Below are 24,621 nucleotides of genomic sequence, written 5' to 3'. Positions count from 1 at the left end.
AGGTATATAAAAACAAAAAAAGGATACACTGTCATTTGTAATAACATGTGTGGAACTGGAGATCAACGTGTTAAACAAAGTAAGCCAGGCACAGAAAGCCAAATAACTGCATGATCTCCCTCTTATTTGGAATCTAAAAAAAAAGAAAAATGGTTCTCAGAGAAGAAGAGAGTAGAATAATGGTTACCAGAGGCCAGGAGGGGAAGTGGTAGATTAACAGATGGAAAGCTATGCTATCTATTCTAAGTCAATGTACAGTACATGCATGTATTGAAACACCAAATTGTACCCCACAAATATGTACAAATGTTAAAATAGAAACAAATATATATTGTTAATTTCTAAATTTATCTTGAGAAAAGATGACTATTCACCTGTATATAATTTCTTTAGTTGCAGTTTGATGCTTTTGACATTGAACAAAACTTCCTCATTGATAAAGTGAAGATTTAAGTCCAGGTACAGCACAGTAGCTTACTCAACACTCCAACTCCTTCCTAGCATGTCTTCCTGAATTGTACAGCCTGGAAAGCTATGGAATACATTTCCCAGATTCCTTTGCTTTTAGGAGTTTACATGTCCTGTAGGCTCTGTCCAACCAGATGCACTAAACTGAGCCTTTAATTTGCAACTGCATTACATGGGAAGGAAAGCAGACATGCTTGCACCGGACATGGCACAGGTGGCACGGTCCTGGAGCTGCAGCCAGGGATGTGGCTTCCTCATTCAGCAGCTTCCTGATTCTGGCACTGGCAGCCACAATGTGATGGTGCAGCTCTGGAGTATGGTTTTGGGGGGTACTTCTAGAGGATCAGGCAATTATTCTGTGAGCTATCTAAATACCTGAATAAACCCACTGGGTTTAAACTACCTTCAGTGGATTTTGTTGTATGTAGTCAAGAACTGACAAATTCACATTTTAACATTTAACAATTCATTTAACATAATCATGTTTCCGGTTTCTACAGTTTTATAGCGATATTTTTCTCAATAGCTTTTCTAAGCTAAGACACTGTCTCTTTATAGTTAAATACTATTTTAAAATAAATCAAATTACTATGGCATTGTTTTTAGATACATCTATAGTTTTATTACAAAACCATTCTTTTGGCATTAGTTGGTTACAGAGATAGCAAGATAATTGTGAGTGTGGCATAGCAGCTCTAATGTAACAACTGTCTTCCCTACTTACTGAACCAAAGTTTAAGTTACCTCATATCCATTACGTACAAGCTACCTGCAATCACTACAGCTACAAATCCTGATACACATACCATTTAGGGAGGAGTTGATTAAATGTTTTTAGATTAAATATTTTTAGAACTACAAAAGTTTCTTTATAGAACTTTTTCTTCCCCCTCCCCTCCAATTACCTTGCTTTAAAAGAATCAAATTACTTAGAGCTAGTCTGAATAGCAGCAGCACTCAAGGAGCATCACGCTTAGTTCTTGTTAAAAAGCAACACCCGTGCAAGGCATGTTTTACACCACAGGCAAAGGGAATGATCACTCTAGTTTTAAAGTCCTGCATGAGTCCCTTAAAAAAAAATAAAAGCATTCCATCAAGTTCTTCTGGATGGTGTTATTGCCGTACATCTGTTGATGGGTCACTTTCTGTGCTATGTTTGCTTTGAAGAGATCTTCCAATATATCTCCAATATTCTTTTCTTATAGTGTCCTTTTCTTTAGCTAGGATTTCACATAACTAAAAAAGAGAAAAATTTGTTAAAGTAAGGATGTAATTCAATCCAACACAACTTAACTCAGATCATGTTCAAATGAGACATACCAGCACAGTCACATGCTATGTTCACTAGTGATGTGGATGCTGCCCTAAGCAAAAACAGCCCCACATTGAATTCTGTGTAAATGCATTGAAAAGTGACATGAGTATTAGCTCTGTGCAGACCCAATCCGGAGATTCTAAAAAGAAAAGCACAGCTTACCTCCAGTGCCTTATTCAGAATGTCCTCCTTGTTGTCACACTGGTCTTCCAGCATGTCTTCATAGACATCCACAAGAAAGGCAATTAGGTAGGGGGAACTGTGACTTGGTTGTAAATCAAGTAATTGATTTAACAGATTGGGATATTTGGAAAGACCACGATCCTGCAAAATCCTAAAAAAACAAACTCAATTTTGAGAAGAACAAAGATCAGGAGAAAACCCCTGAAATAAGCAACAAAGGAGACTTATTTTGAATGAATGGGGCCCAAACTAAATGAAACCTTTAAATTACGTAAGCCTTATCAAGGATAAGAGCTGAGTAAAATTTGTTTTTTTTTTTTTTTAAAAAAAAAAGCTTAAAAGTGATCTTTTATAACAAACTGCAATGCACAAAATTAAAGCAGAAAATAAATCTTCCTAAAATTAGAAAGTGTGAGATGGAAATAAACAGGAGAGATGTTCCTGCTTCTTACTGAGATAGTTCCTTATCCCTTTAGCTCTTCAGATATTACAGGTCCCATCCCTCACACATCTGCATACTTCACACGGATTCCATACTTCCTGCTCTTCGGGCCTAATTTCCTTAAAGACCTCCAGGTTCAACAAGGAGCTTGGTTATGTCAGTGGCCAGGCAAGTGAAACCTTTTCTATTTAAGGAGTAAACTTGTAACTGGAGACCTTTAGAAATGAAAACAGAAAGGCTGGCTACCCATCTGTGCAATCTGCTTGTAAATAAATAGTCTACCCTGCTTTACTCTTCCTGAGCTGAAGAGACCTGAGTGTGTGGTATTCTATTCTTTGACATAAAGACTATAGGATTGATAAATACAATTAAAACTGACTTACTGTTTATGCATGGATTGTTCTAAAAACTGTGTTGGCATGTGCTTGGGAGGTGAAAAGAGGTAGAGGGCACTGTTCTTGGGAGTTACCAGAACATTGTTACACTTCTTCTCTTTAGGTCAAGAAAAATGGAAAATTCTTTAGTATCCCTTTGGAATGTGATTATGGAATATATTTCATGATGCACCATATTAGCAGCTTGTTTGTTTTTTATATAAAACAAGCAAAAACAACCTCTTACCCTTTCAAATAGTTCCATGCACTTTCATTATGTGGTACTAGTTTGATCATTTCCAGAGTGTACCTGAAAGAAAAAAAAAAATCACAATTAAACAGGTATATAATTTTAAAAGAGCAGTGGAATGATCAGATGTAGTTCTAACAAGACTATGGCACAGTGTGGAGACATGTCAGTCTTTGCTTCTCTCTCTCCGGTGGCCTTTGGTACCTCTTTATGTCACATCTGAATTAGGGAATCCCTTAAGTCTGCTGTTGTCAACTCTTATTTACATAGTTCCTCCCTCCTATATATTTGTATCCAATTCCAGGGAAGGACACTTAACTAACATAAAGGCTTCAATTCACAATAGAAAAAGAAAGTAATATGAAAGATTTCCTTCAGTTAATACAGAAGATTTTCCTTCTCAAGGAAATGTCAGCTAAACCAAAGGGACTTTCCTTTTATCAATAAAGCAACCTTGGGAAAAAAGTCTAAGATCTACTTACACCTGATAAATCCTTAGTCATTAAAAGAGGAAAACTAACACAATAAAAAACAGACAGCATGGAAATTGTACAAAGAATAAAAATTTAAAAACTAACAAAAGTATATACTTCTTATATCCCAAAACAAGATTACTAGTAAACCTGATGTGATTCCCAGTCAAAAAGGACACTCCCTTTCTCTGCCCCTTAACCAAATTATTAAATATAATTCAGATCTGATTACCACAAATTCCAAGGAAGTTACAGAACGTTGCTTCACCAGGTACTTGCTCAGATGAGTAAGTCACTTACTATAAAGCTTAGTAGTCTTGATTTTGTAATGTTGTTACAATAGGATTTCTTTCACAGAGATTAATAATAAACTCCTTCAACATTATGAAAAGATTTTTCCAACTTCTTTTACATGACCTAATGTTTTCAGTTATTTGTAAAACCATGTCCCTGCAGGTCTCAGCTAGTACTTTTCTGTAGAAGATTCATTTTCATGTAGAAGATTTCATTTTGGCCGTACCTTAATTTTTATTTACATACACGTACACTAAAGCATTACATACTTAAATGGCTAAAACATGGACTTTGAGGTCAGACTGCCCAGCCTCAAATCCTAGTCCTTTCAATTATTCTATGTACTCTTAGATGAATAACAGAGTTACTTGGAACCTCAAGTTCTTCACGATGCACCTCAGAGAGCTGTTATAAGAAAAAAGTAAGAAATTCTGGCCAACAGTAAATGCTTGACAAATGCTATTATTAATAGTACTAGCAAACTGTGTACTCATGGAAATACGGCCATGATGCATTAAGTGAAAAAAGTAACATTGGTAACCTAACTGCCTGCCTAAGTTGCTGCGCATAAATATTTGCAAATGTGTTTATAAAGTATGGAAGAATTCATACAATTGTAGCTCACTCTAGAGAATGGGATTTGGGAGAAGGGAGAATAAGAGATTTTGACTTTCTACTTTATGGATAATTCAGTATGCTATCCCGTGACAACTACATGCGTTATTTTTATAATAAAAGGAAAAAATTAAAAAAAAAAAAAAATCAGGTACATCTGCCTATATTTTAAAAAATTTAATTAACAAACTGTAAATTCTAGGTAACTACAGCTACTTATTAACATTTTAGATATTTCTTTTATACAACTTGAGGGGATAATAAACTTTAAGTATGGAAAGCTCTTTTAGATTCTTCACTGATTATTTCTGTTTCTATTTGGTAACAGAAAGCAAGTGATCTGAGACTGACGGCTAAAAGAGAAGTTTGCATTTTCCAAACTCTTTATAATCAATTTTTAAATATTTTGTTCCTCCTAATATAATGAAGACATAGTATATAAGAAATATGTAATATTTAAAATGTATTAATTATTAATTCTGTTAGCTCGAGGTGGAATAACCTGAAGGATTCTACCTTCAGGCAAGAAAGCTTTGCTTTCCCTCAGAGTACTTTTTAAAAATATATTAACAACAAAATAGCAACTTTAGCAGGAAAAAAAAAAAAAAAACAACAAAACCAAGTAATACATAGAATGCTAGATAACAGAGCCTGAATTTTCTCTACTTAATCCCCAATATTTGGCTCGGTTAAGAATAATAAAATCATGGCTGGCTGGTTAGCTCACTTGGTTAGAGTGATGCTGATAGCATCAAGGTCCAAGGTTTGATTGCCGTACTGGCCAGCTGCCACAAAAATAATAATAATAGAATAATTTCATTAAGTCCACTCTTATTGTTTAGACTAATATTATTCAGCAGAATTCCTGTGATGGAAATATTCTTTATCTGTGTTGTCCAATATGATAGCCACCAGCCACATGTGGATACTGAACACCTAAGATGTGACTAGTGCAACTGAAGAATTGTATCTTTGATTTTATGTAATAATTAATTGCAAGATAAGCAACCATATGTGGGTAAGTAGCGACCATACTGCACAGTGCAGGTTTGGCAGGAGAGATCTGCTCCAGACACAAGCCTTAAGCAGAGTTAATATAGGATTGAATTGAAGCCTTTAAAAAAAAAAAAAAAATCAACCACCTAAACCCTAGATAGCACTAATAAAAGAGCTAGCTGTCTTGATCCAAGCAGAAGTGAAGGCAAAGGAACTCAGCGGCATAAAAATCAGCTCTTTCCAGCAGCTGTTAAAACAACTTATGATTAAAATTATGACTATGGTGTCATCAGGCTTTCAAAACAGTAAGCATGTTCAAATTGCAAAACAGACACAGACAAAATGGACAGCCCTTTCTGCCTCTGCTGCCACCACGGTACCCATGAAAAAGCGTGTGGCAAAGGTGCACACACACAAAAAAAGAAGCAGACTCTGAAGCTCATCCTTGACTGCACCCACCCATAGAAGATGGAATCATGGATGCTGCCAACTTTGAGCAGTTTCTCCAAGGAAGAAACGAAGTGCATGGAAAAGCTGGGAATATCAACAGAGGGGCTGTAACCATCAAATGGAGCAAGAACAAGATCATGATAACTTCTGAGTTGTCTTTTTCCAAAAGGTACTTGAAATATCTCACTAAAAAATATCTGAAGAACAATCTACATGATTGGTTGTGTGTGGTGGCTAACAGCAAAGAGTTATGAATTACGTTACTTCCAGATTAACCAGGACGAAGAGGAAGAGGAAGATGAGGATTAAAATTCATTTATCTGGAATATTTTGTATGAGTTCTTGAATAAAACTTGGGAATCAAACCAAACCAAACCAAACAAAAAACCCCAAACTGGACAAAAAAGTTCAGAAAAGAAGTGACTACTACAGCTTATGAATATAATATGGAAATTCATGCCAATCCAGAAATTTCTAGTTCTTATAACAAGCTTTTTGTACAGTGGTTCTTAACTGGGGGTAATTTTGCCCCCCAGAGGACATGTGGCAATATCTGGAGACATTTTTATTTAAGGCCCAGAATACTGCTAAACTTCCTACAATAAATAAACTTCCTACAGTACACAGGACAGCCCGATAACAAAGACTGACTTGGCCCAAAACCCTGCTCTAGAATAACATGGCATCTGGAGGCTATTATCTAAAATGCAACAAAATTTCATGAGACAGTTTTAAAATATACCTTTCCGACACTATGAAATCTGATTTCCTTTCAATCTCTAGTAGCGACAATATTTCAAAAAACTTAAGACACTACAAAGTAGAGGTATATTACGGGTAAATTTTCCATTATATGTTACATCTTAGTATTCCATCCTACTTTAGTTCCAAGAGGGCAGGATCTGGGGCATTCTTGATCTTTGTTGTATCCCCAATGCCTGAGACATGGTAGGCATATAAATATTTTTCTTAATGAATGAGCAAGTGAAGGAGATTACTAACTGGACTTCTCTCTCCAATACAGCACGATCATTGTAGCCAGTGGTGTTAGAAATGACAAAGTATCTTTGGTTCCAGACAGAGTTATTTCTCACATCCTCTTTGAGAAGTTGTTCTACATACTGCAGCTCATTCTCCCAAAGTTTAAATTCCTAAAAGAAAAAAACCAATTAGAAATGTCTCATTATTTATAAACAGTAAAGATAAATAAAACTTCATCAAAGCTAAGAAGATTGAACTGAAGAAGTAAGATTTATCATGTATCTGGAGGGAAGTCACAGTTGCACATCAAGGAAACAGAGGGGACAGAAGAATGGAACTGAGAACAGAGCCTGGGAAGACATACAGAGAAGAAAGGAAAGAAGATGTCAAAGAAAATTTAGAGGAAAAAACCTCAAACTCACTAGTAAGAGAATGAATAACTACAGCATAAGTATAGTATACAAATTTGATGTAATTTATATTAATACATAACATTAAGTAAGAGGGCAGCATTACAAGTGCACATATATGATAAAATTACATTAAAATATATGCACAGAAATATACACAATTGGATTGATATAAATTTTTACATTATAAAGCTGTTTTAATAAAAAAAAATTATGGGGGGGAAGAGAAGCAATAAAGAAATCTGAAAAAGAGGAATGGTCAAAATTTCCAAATGCTACAAAAATTGAAGATCTATGAAAAAGCGAATGGAGTTGTACTTCTTATTTGATAATAGCAAACAGTGAGAATTTCAATATGACTTTTACAGGCAATCATAAAAACGCATGCATTAAGGAAGACAGCATTCTTGTGAGAGTCCCTGTGTGCTGATGGGTAGTGGAGCCCAGTGACACTTGCGTGGGCTGCTGCAGCCATGAGCAGTCTGCAACATGCGAAGTATAGAGAGGAGAATGAGCACTCAGAAAATTTTAAATCAGTGTACTCACAATTTTATGCCTACTGAATCTAACAATAAAAATTGGGGATGGTATTTTATATGTGTGTTTTTGTTTTTAGACTCATAGTAAGTGTATACACTTCACTTAAGATTCCCCAAATGGTAACCTCTTACTAATTAAAGTGCAATCCCAAAAGCAGGCTAACGACACTGGAACGTTATTGTTAACAAAACTGCAGACCTTATTCAGATTTTATATGTACCTGTTTGTGTGTATGTGGTGGGGGGCAGGGTGTTGTGATGGTAGATTATAGTTCCATGCAATTTTATTTCATGTACAGTGTAAGCACCACTACAATTAAGATATAGAACTGTTGCTTGCCACACAGAAACTGTCTCATGCTACCCCTTTACAGCTGCACCCCGCTTTCCCTAACCCCTGGCAATCACTGGTCTGTTCTCCAACTCTACAATTTTGATATTTCAAGAATGGAATGGAATCATGCAGTACAAAACCTTTTGAGAATGTCCTTTTTCACAAAATGTAATGCCCTTGAGATCCATCCAGGTTGTTTTACATATCAATAGTTCATTCCTTTTTATTGCTGAGTAGTATTCCACAAGTGTCTCTGTGTGTTTATTTCATTTTTAAAGTAATTCACTTTTATTGTATTTTACTAAACAGGATACATATACAACACAGTAAAATACATCCAGTCTGTGATGCTCCAGGAGGAAAGAAGGGTCTTTCCCTCCTTCACCTGGGAAGCACTGGTATGGTTAACTTTAACAGGTCAATGCCAAGTAACATACAAGCCAGGTATTCATGAAAGTTTATAATTAATGTTTAAAACTAATGTTTACAACTAAGATTCTGTCACATTTATAATATGTATGTCCTAAAATATTTTTTAAAGAACTTTCTCATTTTAAGTAATTCCTTAAATCTTCAATGAAAATAACTAAATTATTTAAAAAAAGCTTTCCATATAGAAATAGACTTAGGCCAGGGTTTCTCAGGCTTGGCACTATTGGCAGTTGGGGCCAGATAATTCTTTGTGATGTTTAATATCCTAAAATCTGTGCATATTAGGATATTTAGTTGTATCCCTGCCCTATACCCACTAAATGCCAGTAGCACCATGCCCCCAACTTGTGACAACCAAAAATGCCTCCAGACATGGTCAAATGTCCCCAAGGGCATGATCACCACTGCTGGAGAAGTACTAACATTAACATATACACATCCCACTTCCAACCTTTTTTTTTTTTTTTGGCAGTTGGCCAGCATGAGGATCTGAGCCTTCGACCTCAGTGTTAGCAGCATTGTGCTCTAACCTCTTTTAACCTCGAGACAAGTTATCTCCATCTTTTTTATTCAGCATATAAAAATGGATAGATTCTCTTCAGTTTTCAGAATTCATTTGCCCGTCATCATAGTTGAAATTAATCTTATCTTTTAAAAATTATCGTGGAAACATATGAGACCATAATATATCAAATGTGAAAACAAGGGAGAAAATTATGTATACTTTATTTATAGAAAATTATAAGCTACAACACAATTTAGGAATATTTTAGAATCCTTTCTCATGTGAACCTTTTATGATAATTTCAGTAAGAAATGTACCAGGTGTGGGGGCTTCTCAAAGATATTGGTAATGTTCTATTTCTTAAGGGTTCATTAAAACTAAATCCTTCAGAAAACATATATCTTTAATCAAATTTGGAAAAGCTTAAAATTTTAAGCAAAAAACTTTTGTTGAAATGCTCTTGGTATAATGAATAGTGCAGAAAGTAGCAATCCCTGGAAAAATTCACAAGCAACAACACTAGAACTGTTTGCTAGAATAAATAAAATGCCCAGAGTGGGAGTTATAACTATTCTATTAAGGATTTAGCATAAAATTTCAACACATGGATAAAAATAAAATACATAATAGTTACTATAAAAATCATATTCCAGTTTATGTATGCAAAAACCTTAATATGTAATATGCCCTTTTTAATTAAAATAACTATATCTTATTTACTAATAAATACAGCTATATTAAAAATTTACTACTTCTATACTCAATTTGCTAGCAAACATATGATGTGATACAAATTCAATTTTTAAAATATTAAAAATCTACTATTCTTCTTTAATATGAAGCTACTCACCAACATATCCAATCAGATTATGAAGGTTAACTGACAAGAATGTCAGGTTTTAATTAAATATCTTCTTAATTATTATATGTTGTGCGTAATGATCTGTATGTTTGGTTTGGTTCAGAAGTATACTTAAACTCCACTAGTAATTTTAATTATTTAAGTTGATTAAAAATGAAAATCTGAAAAGCACTGTACCAAGAAAAGCAATACCTGAATAACCCACTGTCGGTGCTGCCAAGCATGGTAATTCTTTGCATCCTGGTTAAGAATATCAGCAATAAACTCAAGCTCCTGAGAAGGATCTTTTAGCCATTCCACTAATACCCGCCTATGATGCCTAAAGTCCAGAGAAGAAGGGAGAGAAGTTTTGTGTTAATTTACCCAAAAACTAAAATATCAGCTGCATGTATTGTACTAGGTGATGTGAAAGGAAACTGAAGAAAGAAAACTTCATCTCTAATTCTCAAGACTACAGGAGAGAAAAGGTAATACAAAAGAAACAATAGGAGAAAAAACTTCAGAACACTAAGATTTGAGAAACATAAAACAGTGATTTGTGTATAAAATGAAATCAGACAGCTAGGATTAAATGTTTATCTCATGCTAAACAGTAACTTTTGATAACCACAAAATTCTGTCAAAGAATTTTGAAACATTACCAGATTGCAAAGTGAGAGACTGTAAGAAATATGATACTACTTTACCAAGTGTACATATCTACTTATACAGTCTATTTGTGTTCCTAAGTCCAAAGGGTCACCATATAAGCAATTTCTCATTCCATCAGTTAGTGAGCAGAACTGAAGTCACTTCTACCCTGGAAGGTACCTATGATAATTTGCAAGTTTGCCACAAGAGGAGTTTGTGTACTAGAAAAATACTTCTGAGAGTTTTACACAGGGTTCCATTTTTATAGTTTTCTTTAGCTGAAATATTTATAAAATTCTATTAGTAAAAATATTCTAAAATTTGCTGTGGTGATGGTTGCACCCATCTGTGAATATACTAAAAACCACTGAATTGTCCATTTTATTTATTTTACTTTATTTTTAAAAAAAGATGACCAGTAAGGGGATCTTAACCCTTGATTTGGTGTTGTCAGCACCAAACTCTCCCAAGTGAGCCACGGGCTGGCCCTTGAATCTTCCATTTTAAACACATGAACTTTTCTGTGAATTATATCTCAATAAGGTCGACTTTCTAAAAAATCTATTAGAGTAACAGGGGAAAGGGGAAGAATTTATGACCTATTTTACATGCATGGAAAATTTTAAAATTCACCTTACAGAACATTAAGAAGGTAAGATACTACTAAGAAAAAAAATCCTAGAAAGAAAGGTTGCAGGTAAATTCTATAATTTAGGAGAAAGTTAAGAATTAGGGCTGGCTGTTTAGTCCAATTGGATAGACCACAGCCTTGTAACACCAAGGTCAAGAGCTCAGATCCCCATACCAGCCAACTGCCAAAATAATAATAATAGCAGCGTATTTCAGTAAAGTAGATAAAAATCCATCTATAAAAAAAAAAAAAAAAAAAGTATTAGATCCTCAGAGCTGGCTGGTTAGCTCTGTTGGTTAGAGCGCAGTGTTATAAAATCAAGGTCAAGGGTTTGGATCCCCATACCAGACACGTGCCGAAAAAAAAATAATTAGATCCTCAAGTATATCAAACTGACTTCTCAGAAAAAAATACTAAGAGGTTCTCTCTGATATTCTATGATTTACAGAGTATTAAATACAGGGGTTTATCTTACAGCATAAGTATTCAATAAGAGTTAATAAAAAGTGATCAACTAATTAGGATACAGCATTTGCATTACTTGTACTATACTGGCTATAACAAAACATCTTAGTATTTTTTTCTCAGAAGTCAGTTTGATATACTGGAGGATCTAATTCTTAAGTTTTTCCTAAATTATAGAATTTATCAGGAACCTTTCTCTCTAGGATTTTTACCTTGGTAGTATCTTACCTTCTAGCAGAGTAAGTCATTTAAAATGCAGTACAACTAAAAAACTGCCGGCTTTTAAATAGCAGCGCTTTGGGTGGTTTTGTGTTTTATTTTTCATAACAACAGGTGATAAAGTGTTAACAATGGTGTGTGCAGTATACAGAAAAGCTATGTCTCTTTAGCAAAAACTGGATGTAATCAAATACTGAGAATGTTTGTGATGTCTTAGACTTTATAGCTACAGATTTTTAATAAAAGTGCCTTAATTCCACAAGGTAAATAACTTTTTAGTGAGGGTCTGAAACTCTCAAGCTAATCTCTTTTCTCACTAGAACAACTATGTCATAATGCAGTTTCTTAGGAATGCAACAATTCAGTTACAAACAAAAAGGCTACAGCAGTACAGTTGTTTAACTACATAAAAGCCTAGAAATGGAAATCTGTACAGCAGCTACCATTTCCACGCTTTGCCAAACAATGTTGTTATTCATTTGTTAGTCTCTTATGTTCTAATTCTTTGAAAATTAGTTACATATGTACAGTTACACACTCCTTTAATGATAGTATTTGATTATGCAGACTACTACCTAGCTGCGTCAGAGAGCAGTTCACTACCCACATTTGTGATGAAGCTGCTCTTTCCCCTAAGGCTCACCTACGTATTGGATACCTTCCCAACTCTAAACCTCTGTCCCCCTTTTTCTCCAGAATTCTCTACCTCTCTCTTTGTATTAAAACTCTCCCCTCACCATAAAGTCTTTACCACCTTGAAGAACAAACAAACAAAAATGTAGCCCTAACTAGCTACTCACTATGTCTTCATTTCTCAACAGCCAAGCTTCTTCATTTGCATTTATAATTCAACCCACTCTTATGTGACCTCTTTCCTCTTCCTACCACTTTCCCCCTGCCTACTCTGTTAGCCAGGATCATAAATCTACTCCAGTCCATCCTCCACCCTGCTGTCAAGGTAAACTTTCTAAGACAGAAATCTAATCATATTAATTAAACATAATTAAAATTAACTAAAAATTGTCAATAGCTCTCTATGGCCACCAAGTTAATCTCAAATCCCCTTATCAACACTCATAAGGCCCTTTATGATCTTGTCCCTCCATGACTCCCTAAATGTAATTTGATCACATGAAATTAAGTGCAGTTCCCTGAGTGCACCATTCTCTTTCACACTTCTAGAAATCCAGAATGTTTTCTTTGTCTTACAGACCCTTTCTTTCAAAAGTTTTCCTAAAATCTCAGGCATAAAGATCGTGAGGCACGTGTGCAGGTCATCATGCTGGGAAAGGTAAGATGTGGTAAGTGCTACACTGTGAGCAGACAGTCATGGCACAGGAGGCAGGAGGGGCTCCTGGTGCTGCACCTCCCTGCCTCTTCTCTGGCTCCACCACAGCAACAGCAGTAATGCAGCTGCCGCTCATGGGCTGCTCACTAGATGCCGAGAACTGGACAAACTCTCTGTTTCTTCCTTATTTGTTCTTTGTTCTCCTGCTCTGTAATGTCTCGCTTGTCTCCTATTGTGTTCTGCTGCCCCAACCCACAACAATTCCCATACTCCTGTCAATGCTAACTGAAGGGCTTAATCTCTAGAACAAATATACCCTGTGAAAAACTCTGCCACTGTACTTTTTCACACTGTTCTGTAAAATAATTGGTTTTATTATTTGCTTTTCCCTTTAGATTGTGTCTGGTTCACCTTGTATCCCTAGCATTAATAAAAAATTCTGAATAAACAAATGAATAAAAGATCAAATACCAGAAATCCATTTTATAATACACTAAATAAGAAACATTTTTCAGACTTTTTACTCAAATTTTTTTCTGATTCTGGCAGTATCATATACTGACATTAAACTTTAAATAATAATAGCAACTAACATTTGAGTGCTAACTATGGTCAGGTACCATTTTGAACACTAAATATAAAGTTATCTCATTTAATTCTCCTGACAATTCTATGAGGTAGTTAACATTAGCTCCAATGTAAGGTACACAAATTACTAAAAAAAAAAAAATTTCCTATAATCCCATCACTCATTTGCAAGTACTATTAGCACAAACATATTTTCCTTCTGTTTTCATCTTACCAAACTTGATAGTTTTTGGGTTGTTCCTCAATTATTGCAGTGATATAGTTCATTTCCTCATGTAGGTCCTTTTGAAGTGACTTTAAGAGAACTCTCCGAAAATGCCTACAGCAAACATCAAGCATCCAAATAAGTTGGCTAGCAACAGTATGAAATAAAGCTACAAGATAACAATATATTTAAACAAATCTTTGATAGGTATTCTATGTAACCAATAAGTTAACAATTTAATTGCCTGTGGCTGTCCAAATTCATACAACTATCTGGTGATTGGAATAATAAAGCATTTCAAATAAAAATGGTGAAAGGCAACAAATATGAGATAAAGGAAAAGTAAATATTTGAAACTTTAGGAATAAAAGACAACAAACTAAATGATTATTTCATGTAATACTCTGGTTACCAGTGTTCTTACAATATAAGAATCAAAGATATTTATTTCCCTATATGATACAGCTTGTTTATATAGATACATTATACATATAATAAATTATATTATAAACATTACCAAAATAATTTACTTTTATAACCCCTACGAAAAATGCTACTTATAAATGAAACAAGTTTCTCTTTCTTCATAGGTGTAGTCAAATCATTAAAAAAATTCTCCATTGTCTATTTATACTTCAAAATTTCAAAAATTTCCAACTCAATATATAATGAGAGACAAATAGTTCAGGACCTATTATAAAAGTTGGTCCTATTATTATTAAAGAAAAGTAGGCTTCATAGAGCATGTAAATATAAGCACTTGGCTTATATGGGTAATGATTCCAAGTATAATGCTTTTAGGAAAACAGCAAATACACTTAGGAAATTTAAAAATGCATTCTAACTTCCTTTGTGCTGTACAGTCAGTAATCTGAAAGTTAAGAAAGTGCATATTAGAAACATGAAATGATAAAATAGCACACTAAAAATTCCAGTTAAACAAAGTAAATTAAATAAATCCTCACTCTCTAATAAAGCTCCACTAAAATGATAGTAAAGAAAAGAGAAGGTATAAATTCACAAAGGCAAAGAGAATTAGGGACAAGGGGATACCATAGCAACTGGAAGAGATCAACAAAACTACTGAAAATATAAGCAGATGGACAAGTTTTAACTGACTTAGAAAAACAGAATGTGTTAAAAAAAAAAACAAAAACTGTCAACAGAGGAAACTAAGAAAGTTTCAGAAATCAGAGGTACCAGCTACTTCTAAAATTGGGAGTCAAGAGTGGGGCTAAGAACTGTGCAAGGTTTACAGAAAGAGTCCTTAGCAACCAAGATCCCACCTTCCACCCTGAGCAGAGAGGTGGCAACAATCTCCTGTCCTGGGCAGGAGAAGTGGCTTTACTATCTGGAAAAATCTGAAGCAGAAAGAAATACTAGACATAATAGAAGGCAGAGTGAGGTAAAGGATGAAAATAAAGAAATTTAAAATGTTGATATACAAAGCTTGGGGAAAAAAAACCAAACAGTTTCTATTTCAAATCATAACAGGATAAAGTTAGCTCCCTGCCCCCCCCCAAAAGTTGATACACTAAACAGTGAGACTTCCCTACCACCTTCCCCTGCCTGACCCCCAGAACTGTGGCAGCCTTAAATATATACTCCTCTGGCATTAAATTAGATAAATCCTCTTTGGAAAAACACACCGTCCAAGAGAAAAGATTTTAAAATACTGACGTGAAGATTTCACAACAGAACAGCCACATCCTCACTCAGTAACTGCACAGTGAAGCCTTCCAGTTGATACAGCTTGCCACAAATAGGGCTTCCAATCAGGTTTTTTCCTGTCTCTACTGTATGAAAGGAAAGCCAAGAATCACTCAGCATTTGAGAAAAATAATTATGTGAAAGATATTAACACAAACAGAGATAAAAAGATATCACACCCATGACATAAAAAAATAAGATGCTATTTAAAAAAAGAACATTCAGAGAACAGAAAGAGCTCTCGAAAATTAAAAATGAGTGCAGAAATTTTAAAAAATCAACAGAAAAGTTAGAAGATAAAATTGAGGAAATATCTCAAAAGTAAATAAAAAGACAAAGAAATGAAAATAAGAAAAGAATCCAGGAGGTACAACATGCAACTAAAAGGCATTCCAGAAATAGAAAACAGAGGAAAGAGAAAAGAAATTATCAAAAGAACAACAACAAAAAATTTCCAGAACTTAAAGAGCAAAAGAAAAGGTTTAGACAAAGGAATGGGAACCCTCAACCTGAACAACAGAGGCTAAAAGAAATGGAAATACAGTTTTACAATTCTGAAGGAAAATGCTTTCCAATCTAGAATTCTATTATAAAGTTGGAGGAAGACTAAAGACTTTTAAATGTACAAATCTCAAAAATTCCTTCCCACACATCCTTTTATAAGTTTTCCTCTACTCAGGGATGTGCTCTGTAAAATGACAGAGTAAATCAAGAAGGAGAAAGATGTGGGATCTAAGAAATAGGGGATCTAACACACAAAAAAGTTGAAGACCAGATGTGCAGTACCCAAACTGGTAAAGGAAAAAAAAAAAAAAAAGGAATTGAAGGATTACCTGCAGCGCTCAAAAGTAATGAGACAATTTACATATATCTGGGAGACAAATTACTTATTGGTAGAAAGAAAATTAAACCAAACAAAAAAGGCAATCTGTTACAGGGAATGTAATTATACTGTAAAATGTGGGTCAGCATGAACCACAAATTGTTTACTCATTTGTGATGAAGGGAGCGTAGTAGAGAGTAAAATCTGTATTTTTCATAGACAGAATAGATAATGTCTAAAATTAAAAAAATAAATAAATAAATAACAATTAAGCATGTTGTCTAGAATACAGAGATTAATTCAAGAAAAACAGCTAAGAGTTGTTGCCTCTCGGGGTGGGATGGGTGGTGGGAAGAAATGGGGCAGAGATTGCTATTTTTCATTCAACTTCCGACTGTTAACTCTTTGTGTAAATTATTATTTTGATAAAATTTAAAGTTCAATTAAAAAAAGAAAAAGCTAATATGAGACATTTAAGCAGGGAATATTAATGATATGTATTACTTACCACACTGTATAATTGGCTGCATTTAACTCAATAGCGTCCTGGGTTAGTTTAAAAGCTCGTTCACTTCTTTCATCACGCTGCAGAACAGCTCGGAAATAATCATAAACATCTCTAACTGGAGACAGAGCACACAACTGCATTAAGACTATCTTTCTTATTTAAAATTATCCCTATAATATAAAATGTTGTTATACCTTATTTGGGAAAACATTTTATTTTCATGTATATTATTTATACTGAAAAAGCAGAACAGAGTCAATTGATTGTGACTGCCATCTGACAACACTCTAGTGTCACAGCTGCAAAGAATGGGCTATACTGTATAACCATGCTGACTGATTATGTGCATGTATGTGGGTTAATGCCAGACTCCAAATCTCCCAAAGATCTTATGTATAAAAGTAAAATTAAGAGAGTATATATTCAAATACATTTAAGTAGCTGTTTTTCTCACATTTTATTATGATCAGATTTTTAACTGCAAAATATGCACAACGGTAGAAAACTCAAATGGTACAAAAAGGTTCATGTTAAATTTCCATTCCACTAAATTCCCAGTCCTCCTCCTCAGAAGCCCACTGTTAACTGATTCTGACGTCTAGGCATATACAAGTATATGGCCTAATTCCATCCTTCAAATGAGATCACATCACACTCAGTGTTCTGGGACTTGCTTTTTTCACTCATGTGCTATTAAAGATAGTGCAGGGCTGGCCAGTTAGTCCAGTTGGTTGGAGCACAGCCTTATAACCCCAAAGTCGCAGGTTCAGTTCCCCATAGTGGCCAGCCACCAAAAAAAGAAAAAAAAAAAAAAAAGAAAAGAAGAAAAGATAGTGTAAACTAATACAAACCTCTACAGAAAACCACTAAGTAATATCTATTAAAAATCAAAATTTATATATTCATTGACCCAACAATTCCAGTTCCAGGAAGTTTTCTTACAAATATACTCCTCTAGCAGAGATGTTAGCAAGAAATCGGTTAATGGACACAAAGAATGACTATGTTTTATTATGATAAATATGCTAATTATCCTGATTTGATCATCACATATTGTACACAGGTACTGATATTCAACTCTGTACCCCATGAAAATGTATAATCAATTATGTTTCCAAAAATACACACACACACACACTCTCTCTCTCTCTCTTTCTCTCTGATGTGTGCAAAGCCACCAAGGATATTTACTGGTATATTTGGTTACACAAAAAAGAAACTGAGGAGGGGAATCATGGGAACCTGTGATTTATAGCTACACAGGACAGAAGATGGGAATAACTGGGAATCCATTACTTGCAACTGGTGTCTGAAGTGGGGGGCAGTCTTGTAGCACTGAGTCCTCAACCTGTGGGGTGTGTGCTAACTCCAGGTATTTAGTGTCAGAATTGAATTAAATTGTAGAACACCTAGTTGGTGTCCACAGAGAACTGGAGAATTGCTTGGTATGGAAAACGAAGACATTTGCTGTCAGAAGTACTGTGAGTATACATAAACACTTTTTCCTTTTAGACTATAATTCCAAAAGTGAAAGTATCAGAGAAGAACATGAGCGATTACAATTCCTTACAAATTCCGGGACACACAAAGTTCATCTGCTTCTAAATACCATCTTTAAAAAGATGAATTTAATTCATTCCAGAGCAAAATTTATAAACAACATATATGTCAAACAACGAAGAAATATTATACAGGCTTTAAGAACCAAGCTTCCAAAGAATTTTAAATTTAAAACAAAATGACTATAACATGTTAATTGTATACATAATGTATATATACATTATTTTATACATCTATATATACATATATAACACACACACGCACACTGTTAAAATAATTGGGAGGCCATTAAGCTGAGACAGCTTCAGCACCTTGGATTCCTACATAAGCAAATCAACTCCAATAAAGGTAAAAAGTAAAATGAAACTTAAGCTTAACCAACCAGAAACTGCCAACTAACCTCTAAATAAACTAACTAAATAGAATTTTATACTCATGAGATTTTTTCTGTAGTTTTCTTTTTATATTAAAATATCCTTTTAATTTAAAAATTATAAACTTAATATACTGTCATACTCAGTTTCCAAAACTTTTGTCTTTTTTCACTCAACATTATTTCTGAGATCTGTCCATGTTATAAGAGATCTAAATCCTCTTAATGGTTATATAGTATTCAATTGTATGATAATGATAAATTTTATTTTATCCATTTCTCCAAAAGATAGATATATGAGGTTTCCAATACCTTGCTTTTTCAAAAAATGCTGCAAATTACAATAGCTTACAAGTGCTTACTAAGAGCCAGATGCTGTTCTACTATTTTATGTAAATAATTCTCTCAATCTACAAAGCAATTAATACCACTGTCCTCATTTTATGTACAGAAAACAGAGGTACAGAGCGATTAAACAGCCGGTATAATGGTGAAGTGAGAATCTGAACTAAGCGGCTCCAAAGACTGTGCTGTTGTTAATCTGGTGCATATTTCCTCCTGCCACGTGCTAGAGTGAATCCAGAACACAATCAGAAGCAGCACTTTTAGGCTGTAAGACATGAACATTGTCCAGTTTTAATAGATAATACCACACTTCTTTCCAAAATGGCTAAACATATTAAATCTACCATCTGAAACATATAGATCTATTCATGTCTTAATACCTAGTATCATTAAAACAGTTTTAATTTTTGCCATTTAATTCATGGATGGAAAATGACATTCTCACTTTAATTTACATTATCTTTCATTCCAAATGATAATGGATCTCCCCTCTATTTAATGCCAATGAAATTTTCCTTTCTGTGAATCCCTAGTTCATACCCTTTGTCCATTTTTGAATTAGGCTGTCAGTCTCCTTTTCCTTTTGTAGGAATTCCTCATAAAATTCTGATTAGCAATCCTGTTTTACACGAGGTATTTTCTCCCATACTGCTGCTTGCTTATAAACTTGTTCATGGTTTCTTCTTTTGTGTATAAGCTTTAAATTTTGATATATTTATCTATCGATTTTTGGTAGGTCAAATTTATCTATCTTTTCCTTTGTGGTTTTTAAACACTGCATATGTAAGAATTTAAAATGTTAATCTTATACCCTGCAAAAAAGGTTAAAAATTTACTCCCAGTGGAAATGTATGATTGTATCACTTTCCTCAACATCTTTGCTACAGGTATCTTATGAATCTAAAAAAGCTGTGGTTTACATTTCTCTGACCACTAGTGCGGTGAACATCTCTTCATAGATATATCTATTTCTTCTAGTGAATTGTCTCTTCACATATAATATTTCTCAAAGTACGGAAGTTGTGTATTTTTAATTCTGAATTTTACACCTTGCCTAATAATACTTTCTCTACCACAAGAATGAAAGATTATTCTTATATTTGCTTCTAGTATGTTTACTGTTTTTAGAGCTATAATTCATATGTAATTTATTTTCACGTAAGATATGAGACAGGCATTTTTTCTAAATGTACAGCCAACTGTTACAAACCATTATCTAATTAATTCATCTTTTTCATAACGGTATGAAATGTCCTTTTTATCACATAGTAGGTTCTCATATGTACTGATGATCTACTTTTAGTTCTTACTAATCTATTTATTTCTGTGCCAGTTCCACACATTAATTATAAACTTTAGTAGTGCATTTTTGTATTTGATAAGGCCCCATGCCATTATTCTTTTTAAACTTTTCTTGTCGTTATTTCACAATTGAAAAAAAAAATCAATAAATGCTTTTTGTGAAAGAGGAATGATCTTGGATAATAAAACCTTAACTGAAAGAAATACACACACACACACACACACACACACACACACACACACACACAACTACAAAACTAGCATTCCATTTTACCCATTTACCCTTTCCTACAATAACTAAGAATTAGCATTTGTGTGACCTTCAATTTACAAAGCATTTTCACACTCATTATAAAAGAATAATCCTTTGTGAAAGAAAATAATCCATTTACTTTAATATCAGTAACTATATTCCAACTGATCCTAACACTTCATCGCCAAAATATATTTCAAAATGGTGATGTTTAAGCAACCAAAGTTTATTCTGAATAAGACAGTAACTCAACTATGTTGTACCTTACAAGCAGATTAAATAGCAAATGAAAAGCACAATGACATAATAGTTCTTCTAGTAACATTCATTACTTAGAATATTTCCATTCTTTGGACAAAATAAAACTTTTAATCATAAAAATAAATCTCAAAACCCACAAAATTACCTAATCTTAAGTCATTCAGATCTTTATTAGATAAAAATCTGTCACATACATTGCTACATAGTTGTGAATTTCAACTTTGCTACTAAGTTAGCCTTACAAATCCTAAAAAACAACTTACATTTTTCACTATAGATGATCTGAACCACTGGATTGGGACCATCGTTCTGTGGCACTGGATCTATATCTGCCCATTCTGCTCTGTCTCTGAAAATACACACTTTTTTCAATGATTATATTCAAACACATAAGAAGGAAAAGAACTCTGATCTTTTACAAAATGGCAACAATTACACTTACATTAATACTAGTATCATAAGATAAGATAGTATTAATACTAGTATCATAAGAGGTCTTAATGTAATCATGGTTGGATTCTTTGTAACCAAGTTTTGCCACTCTGCTTTACATATTAAACTTTTAAAGTGTAATTTTTAAAAAATGGATAATTTCATAATTTAAAAAGTTAATAAATCAACAGTTGTCAAATTTCAAGTTTTATAAGTGGAAACACATGTTTTTGCATCAAGTACACAACAGTTTTAACTTAGAAATCAATCTAATTCATTGGTCTAATAAGACTCTGGAGTCAGTGAGCATTTTTAAAAATTTGAATAACAATTTACTAGGAACTGATGTTTTTAAATCAAAGCAAACACTTAGCTTACTGTATACTAGAGAGGTGGCACAGGTAGTCGTTGAGAGAGCAGGCTCTGGAATTGGACAACTGCCTAAGTCAGAATATTGGCTGTACCACTGTGTGATCTTGAGTTACTTAACCTCTATGGACCTCAGTTTCTTCATTTATAAAATGGGGATGATAATATTACCAACCAACCTGACAAGGCTGTTTTGAGGATTAAATGAGATAACAGATGTTAAGTACTTAAACTGAGAATAGCATATTGTAAGCATTCAATGAGTACTATTCACTATCAATGCTGAAACACCAGGATAGTGGCAACAATCGGTGCTTACAGAAATCTCTGTGTAAACTGCCCAGTGTGACTGTAGTGGATTGAATTATGTCCCCCAAAACTCAATGAAGTTTGAATTGTGTCCCCCAAGTTTTATGTATTAGAAACTCAGCCCCCACTGTGACTGTTAAGAGGCTGGGAAATCCTATTATGGTAATTGAAAGGTGGAGCCTTGAGGAGGTGATTGGATTGTAGGACCGTGAAGTAGTGAATGGATTAAAAATGGCGGTCAGAGGCGTGGTTCTGAGGGCTTTAAAAGAAGAGGAGAGTCTGTCTGTCTGTCTCTCTCCGCTTCTACTATCTTGCAATGTGAGACCACCTGGGTCACTGTCGCCACCACTAGATGGACTTTGGACTTCCCAGCCTCAGAAACTGTAAGCAATAAATTTCGTTTTTTTTTTTATAAATCACCCAGTTCAATGTACTTTGTTATAAGCAACAAAAACGGAGTAATACAGTGACCAAATTTGTTTTAACCTCTCTTTTACTAATACTCTTTTCCTTTCCTCCACTCTTTATACCGATCAGCTATTGATAGCAAAGATTCTGCAGCATCCAGACAATCTTGAAATTGGGCCCATTAAACAAGGAGAGAAGAGGGAAACAATGACCTGATGCGTAAAGCATAGAGCCTGGGGGTGTGGCATGGGAAAGGTAAGGCTGTCATTCAGTCGCTGGGAAATCCGACACAGTCATGTGAAAAACCAGAGTATTCTGCAATCCAGAGAGGAGGCTTGAGAGTTATGGGGCCACCACAACCAATTTAAATCAGTAAAACATTAACTCCAATTGAAAAAAATATGGATAGTGACTTTCATTCATAAAATCAAGGCAAATAAGCATCTAATGAGTCTAGATAGAACTACAGAAAAAACGTACGACGCAAGGACTCGATCTCTGCAGGTTCACGTGGAACTAGGGAATCAGCGTTACTGAGAGCAAAGAACTGACGGGATGGGACTGTGCTGGCAAAGACGGGGAAAAGAGGCAAGACAGTCGCCGCAGTACCCAACGCTGCCTACCACCCGTCACTTGTAGTCTTCACCAGGCGACGGAGGGCGTGCTCAAGAGAATTTAGTAGCAAATCTCTTCATCTTCTAGCCTAACTTGGTGCCTGGCTGACATGAGGCGCTAAGATACGGGCTGAGAAAACTTCTAAGTCCTTAAAAATCTTACACTAGCTCTCCCCATTTCAGCAGGACAAACCATGGGAAGCCCTTACACCTCGTCTTTAAAGCGAACAGATCTGGCCATTACTTAAATCATAAATTCTTGCCAAACTATCAAAACTGTACCCTAACCTTTCTCCATTCTTCTGCTTATTGTCAGGATAGGGTTGTGGGGCTTGGGAGAGAGCGGGAAATTTCTTAAATTTGTGAATCGTGACCCCTCAACAGCCTAAGAAGGAATGCTGTCCACTACTCGGCAGAGTCTACGCCGACAGGTGGAGCCCGGGAAGGGGCGGCTCTGGGGGCTCGCGGCCCGACGCGGGGGAGTTACCTGTACAGGACGTAGGTGGGCGAGTCCAGGCTCAGGAAGCCTTCGTCCATAGTGGACGCCGCCGCTTCTCCGGCCTCGCCCGCCATTTCTTCTTCCTGCTGCAGCTGGGGCGGCGGTGGGGGCGGCGGGGGTGGCGGCTGTCCCCGCGGGTCGGGGTCGCGGCAGGGCGCAGCCTCTCCCACACCCTCAGTGGCCGCCATCTCTCCTCGACCCGCAGCAGAGGTCCCACCCCGCCCCCACTTCCTGTTACTCGGCTTCCTGCCATAGAGATGCGGGCCAGAGAGCCCAAGCGGCGGCCCATTCCGGTTATCCGGCTTCCTGCCATAGAGGTGCGGGCCAGAGAGCCCGGCGGGGGCCCAGTACCCGGCCGGGACGTGGTCGGACGGTCCATCTGTAGCTCTCCCCGTCTGCAGGTCTTCCTTCCCCAGGGCTTGTATATGACGCTTCGGAAGGTGTGAGTGGCGCCCCCGGTAGGGAGACAGCGACCCCTTCTTTCGACGGAGGCTCAGGACACTCAGGACCAGGCCTCCACCGTCTCAGGAAACCAGCCTCCGTGGCCACCTGACCCTTTCAGGGTCTTTATATTCTCGCACACATTCTTTTTTCTTTAGGATGCTAGGAGTGTATAAAACAATATTTCAGTAATCCAGGGTGTATTTTCAAGTTAAAGTTCAGATTATGCAAGTAATACATACGTATACGTTATAGGAACGGGAAACATTCATTAAACAAATACTTATTCACCACCTGTCATGTGCCAGGCTTGCTCACAGCAGTGAAAAGCAGCAGTCTCTGCGGTCATGGAGTTCACATTCCTGTGAGGAAAATTAGGATAGATGATAGCTGTCAAGAAAGATAAAGCATAACACCAAGGTCCAGGGTTCAGATCCCCTACAGGCCAGCCGCCAAAAAAAAAAA

At 35.5% G+C, this 24,621-nt stretch overlaps 1 protein-coding gene across 1 annotated transcript; it reads right to left on the bottom strand.

Moving 5' to 3' along the window:
• Positions 1-1,064: 1,064 nt before the first annotated feature.
• Positions 1,065-23,953, bottom strand: FNTA (farnesyltransferase, CAAX box, alpha). The gene is made up of 9 exons (XM_063079743.1): positions 23,704-23,953; positions 21,348-21,433; positions 16,991-17,105; positions 13,959-14,063; positions 10,116-10,242; positions 6,863-7,011; positions 3,030-3,092; positions 1,946-2,117; positions 1,065-1,704 (listed from the first exon to the last, which is right to left on the bottom strand). Exons 1-9 carry the CDS (start codon positions 23,901-23,903, stop codon positions 1,582-1,584), a joined length of 1,140 nt encoding a protein of 379 aa, XP_062935813.1. The 5' UTR covers positions 23,904-23,953; the 3' UTR covers positions 1,065-1,581.
• Between the last annotated feature and the right edge of the window lie 668 nt (positions 23,954-24,621).

The sequence above is a fragment of the Cynocephalus volans genome, chromosome 15, assembly GCF_027409185.1.
Source record: "Cynocephalus volans isolate mCynVol1 chromosome 15, mCynVol1.pri, whole genome shotgun sequence".
Lineage (NCBI taxonomy): Eukaryota > Metazoa > Chordata > Mammalia > Dermoptera > Cynocephalidae > Cynocephalus > Cynocephalus volans.
The sequence above is the reverse complement of the archived record's forward strand: the minus strand, read 5'-3'. Positions and strand labels throughout refer to the sequence as shown.

Coding starts and splice junctions, on each gene's coding strand:
- FNTA (XM_063079743.1), bottom strand. CDS start 23,903: ATGGCGGCCACTGAGGGTGTGGGAGAGGCTGCGCCCTGCCGCGACCCC. Junction 21,434..23,703: donor CCCACCTACGTCCTGTACAG/GTAACTCCCCCG, acceptor GTGTATTTTCAG/AGACAGAGCAGAATGGGCAG. Junction 14,064..16,990: donor GCAGCCAATTATACAGTGTG/GTAAGTAATACA, acceptor TGTTTGCTGTAG/GCATTTTCGGAGAGTTCTCT.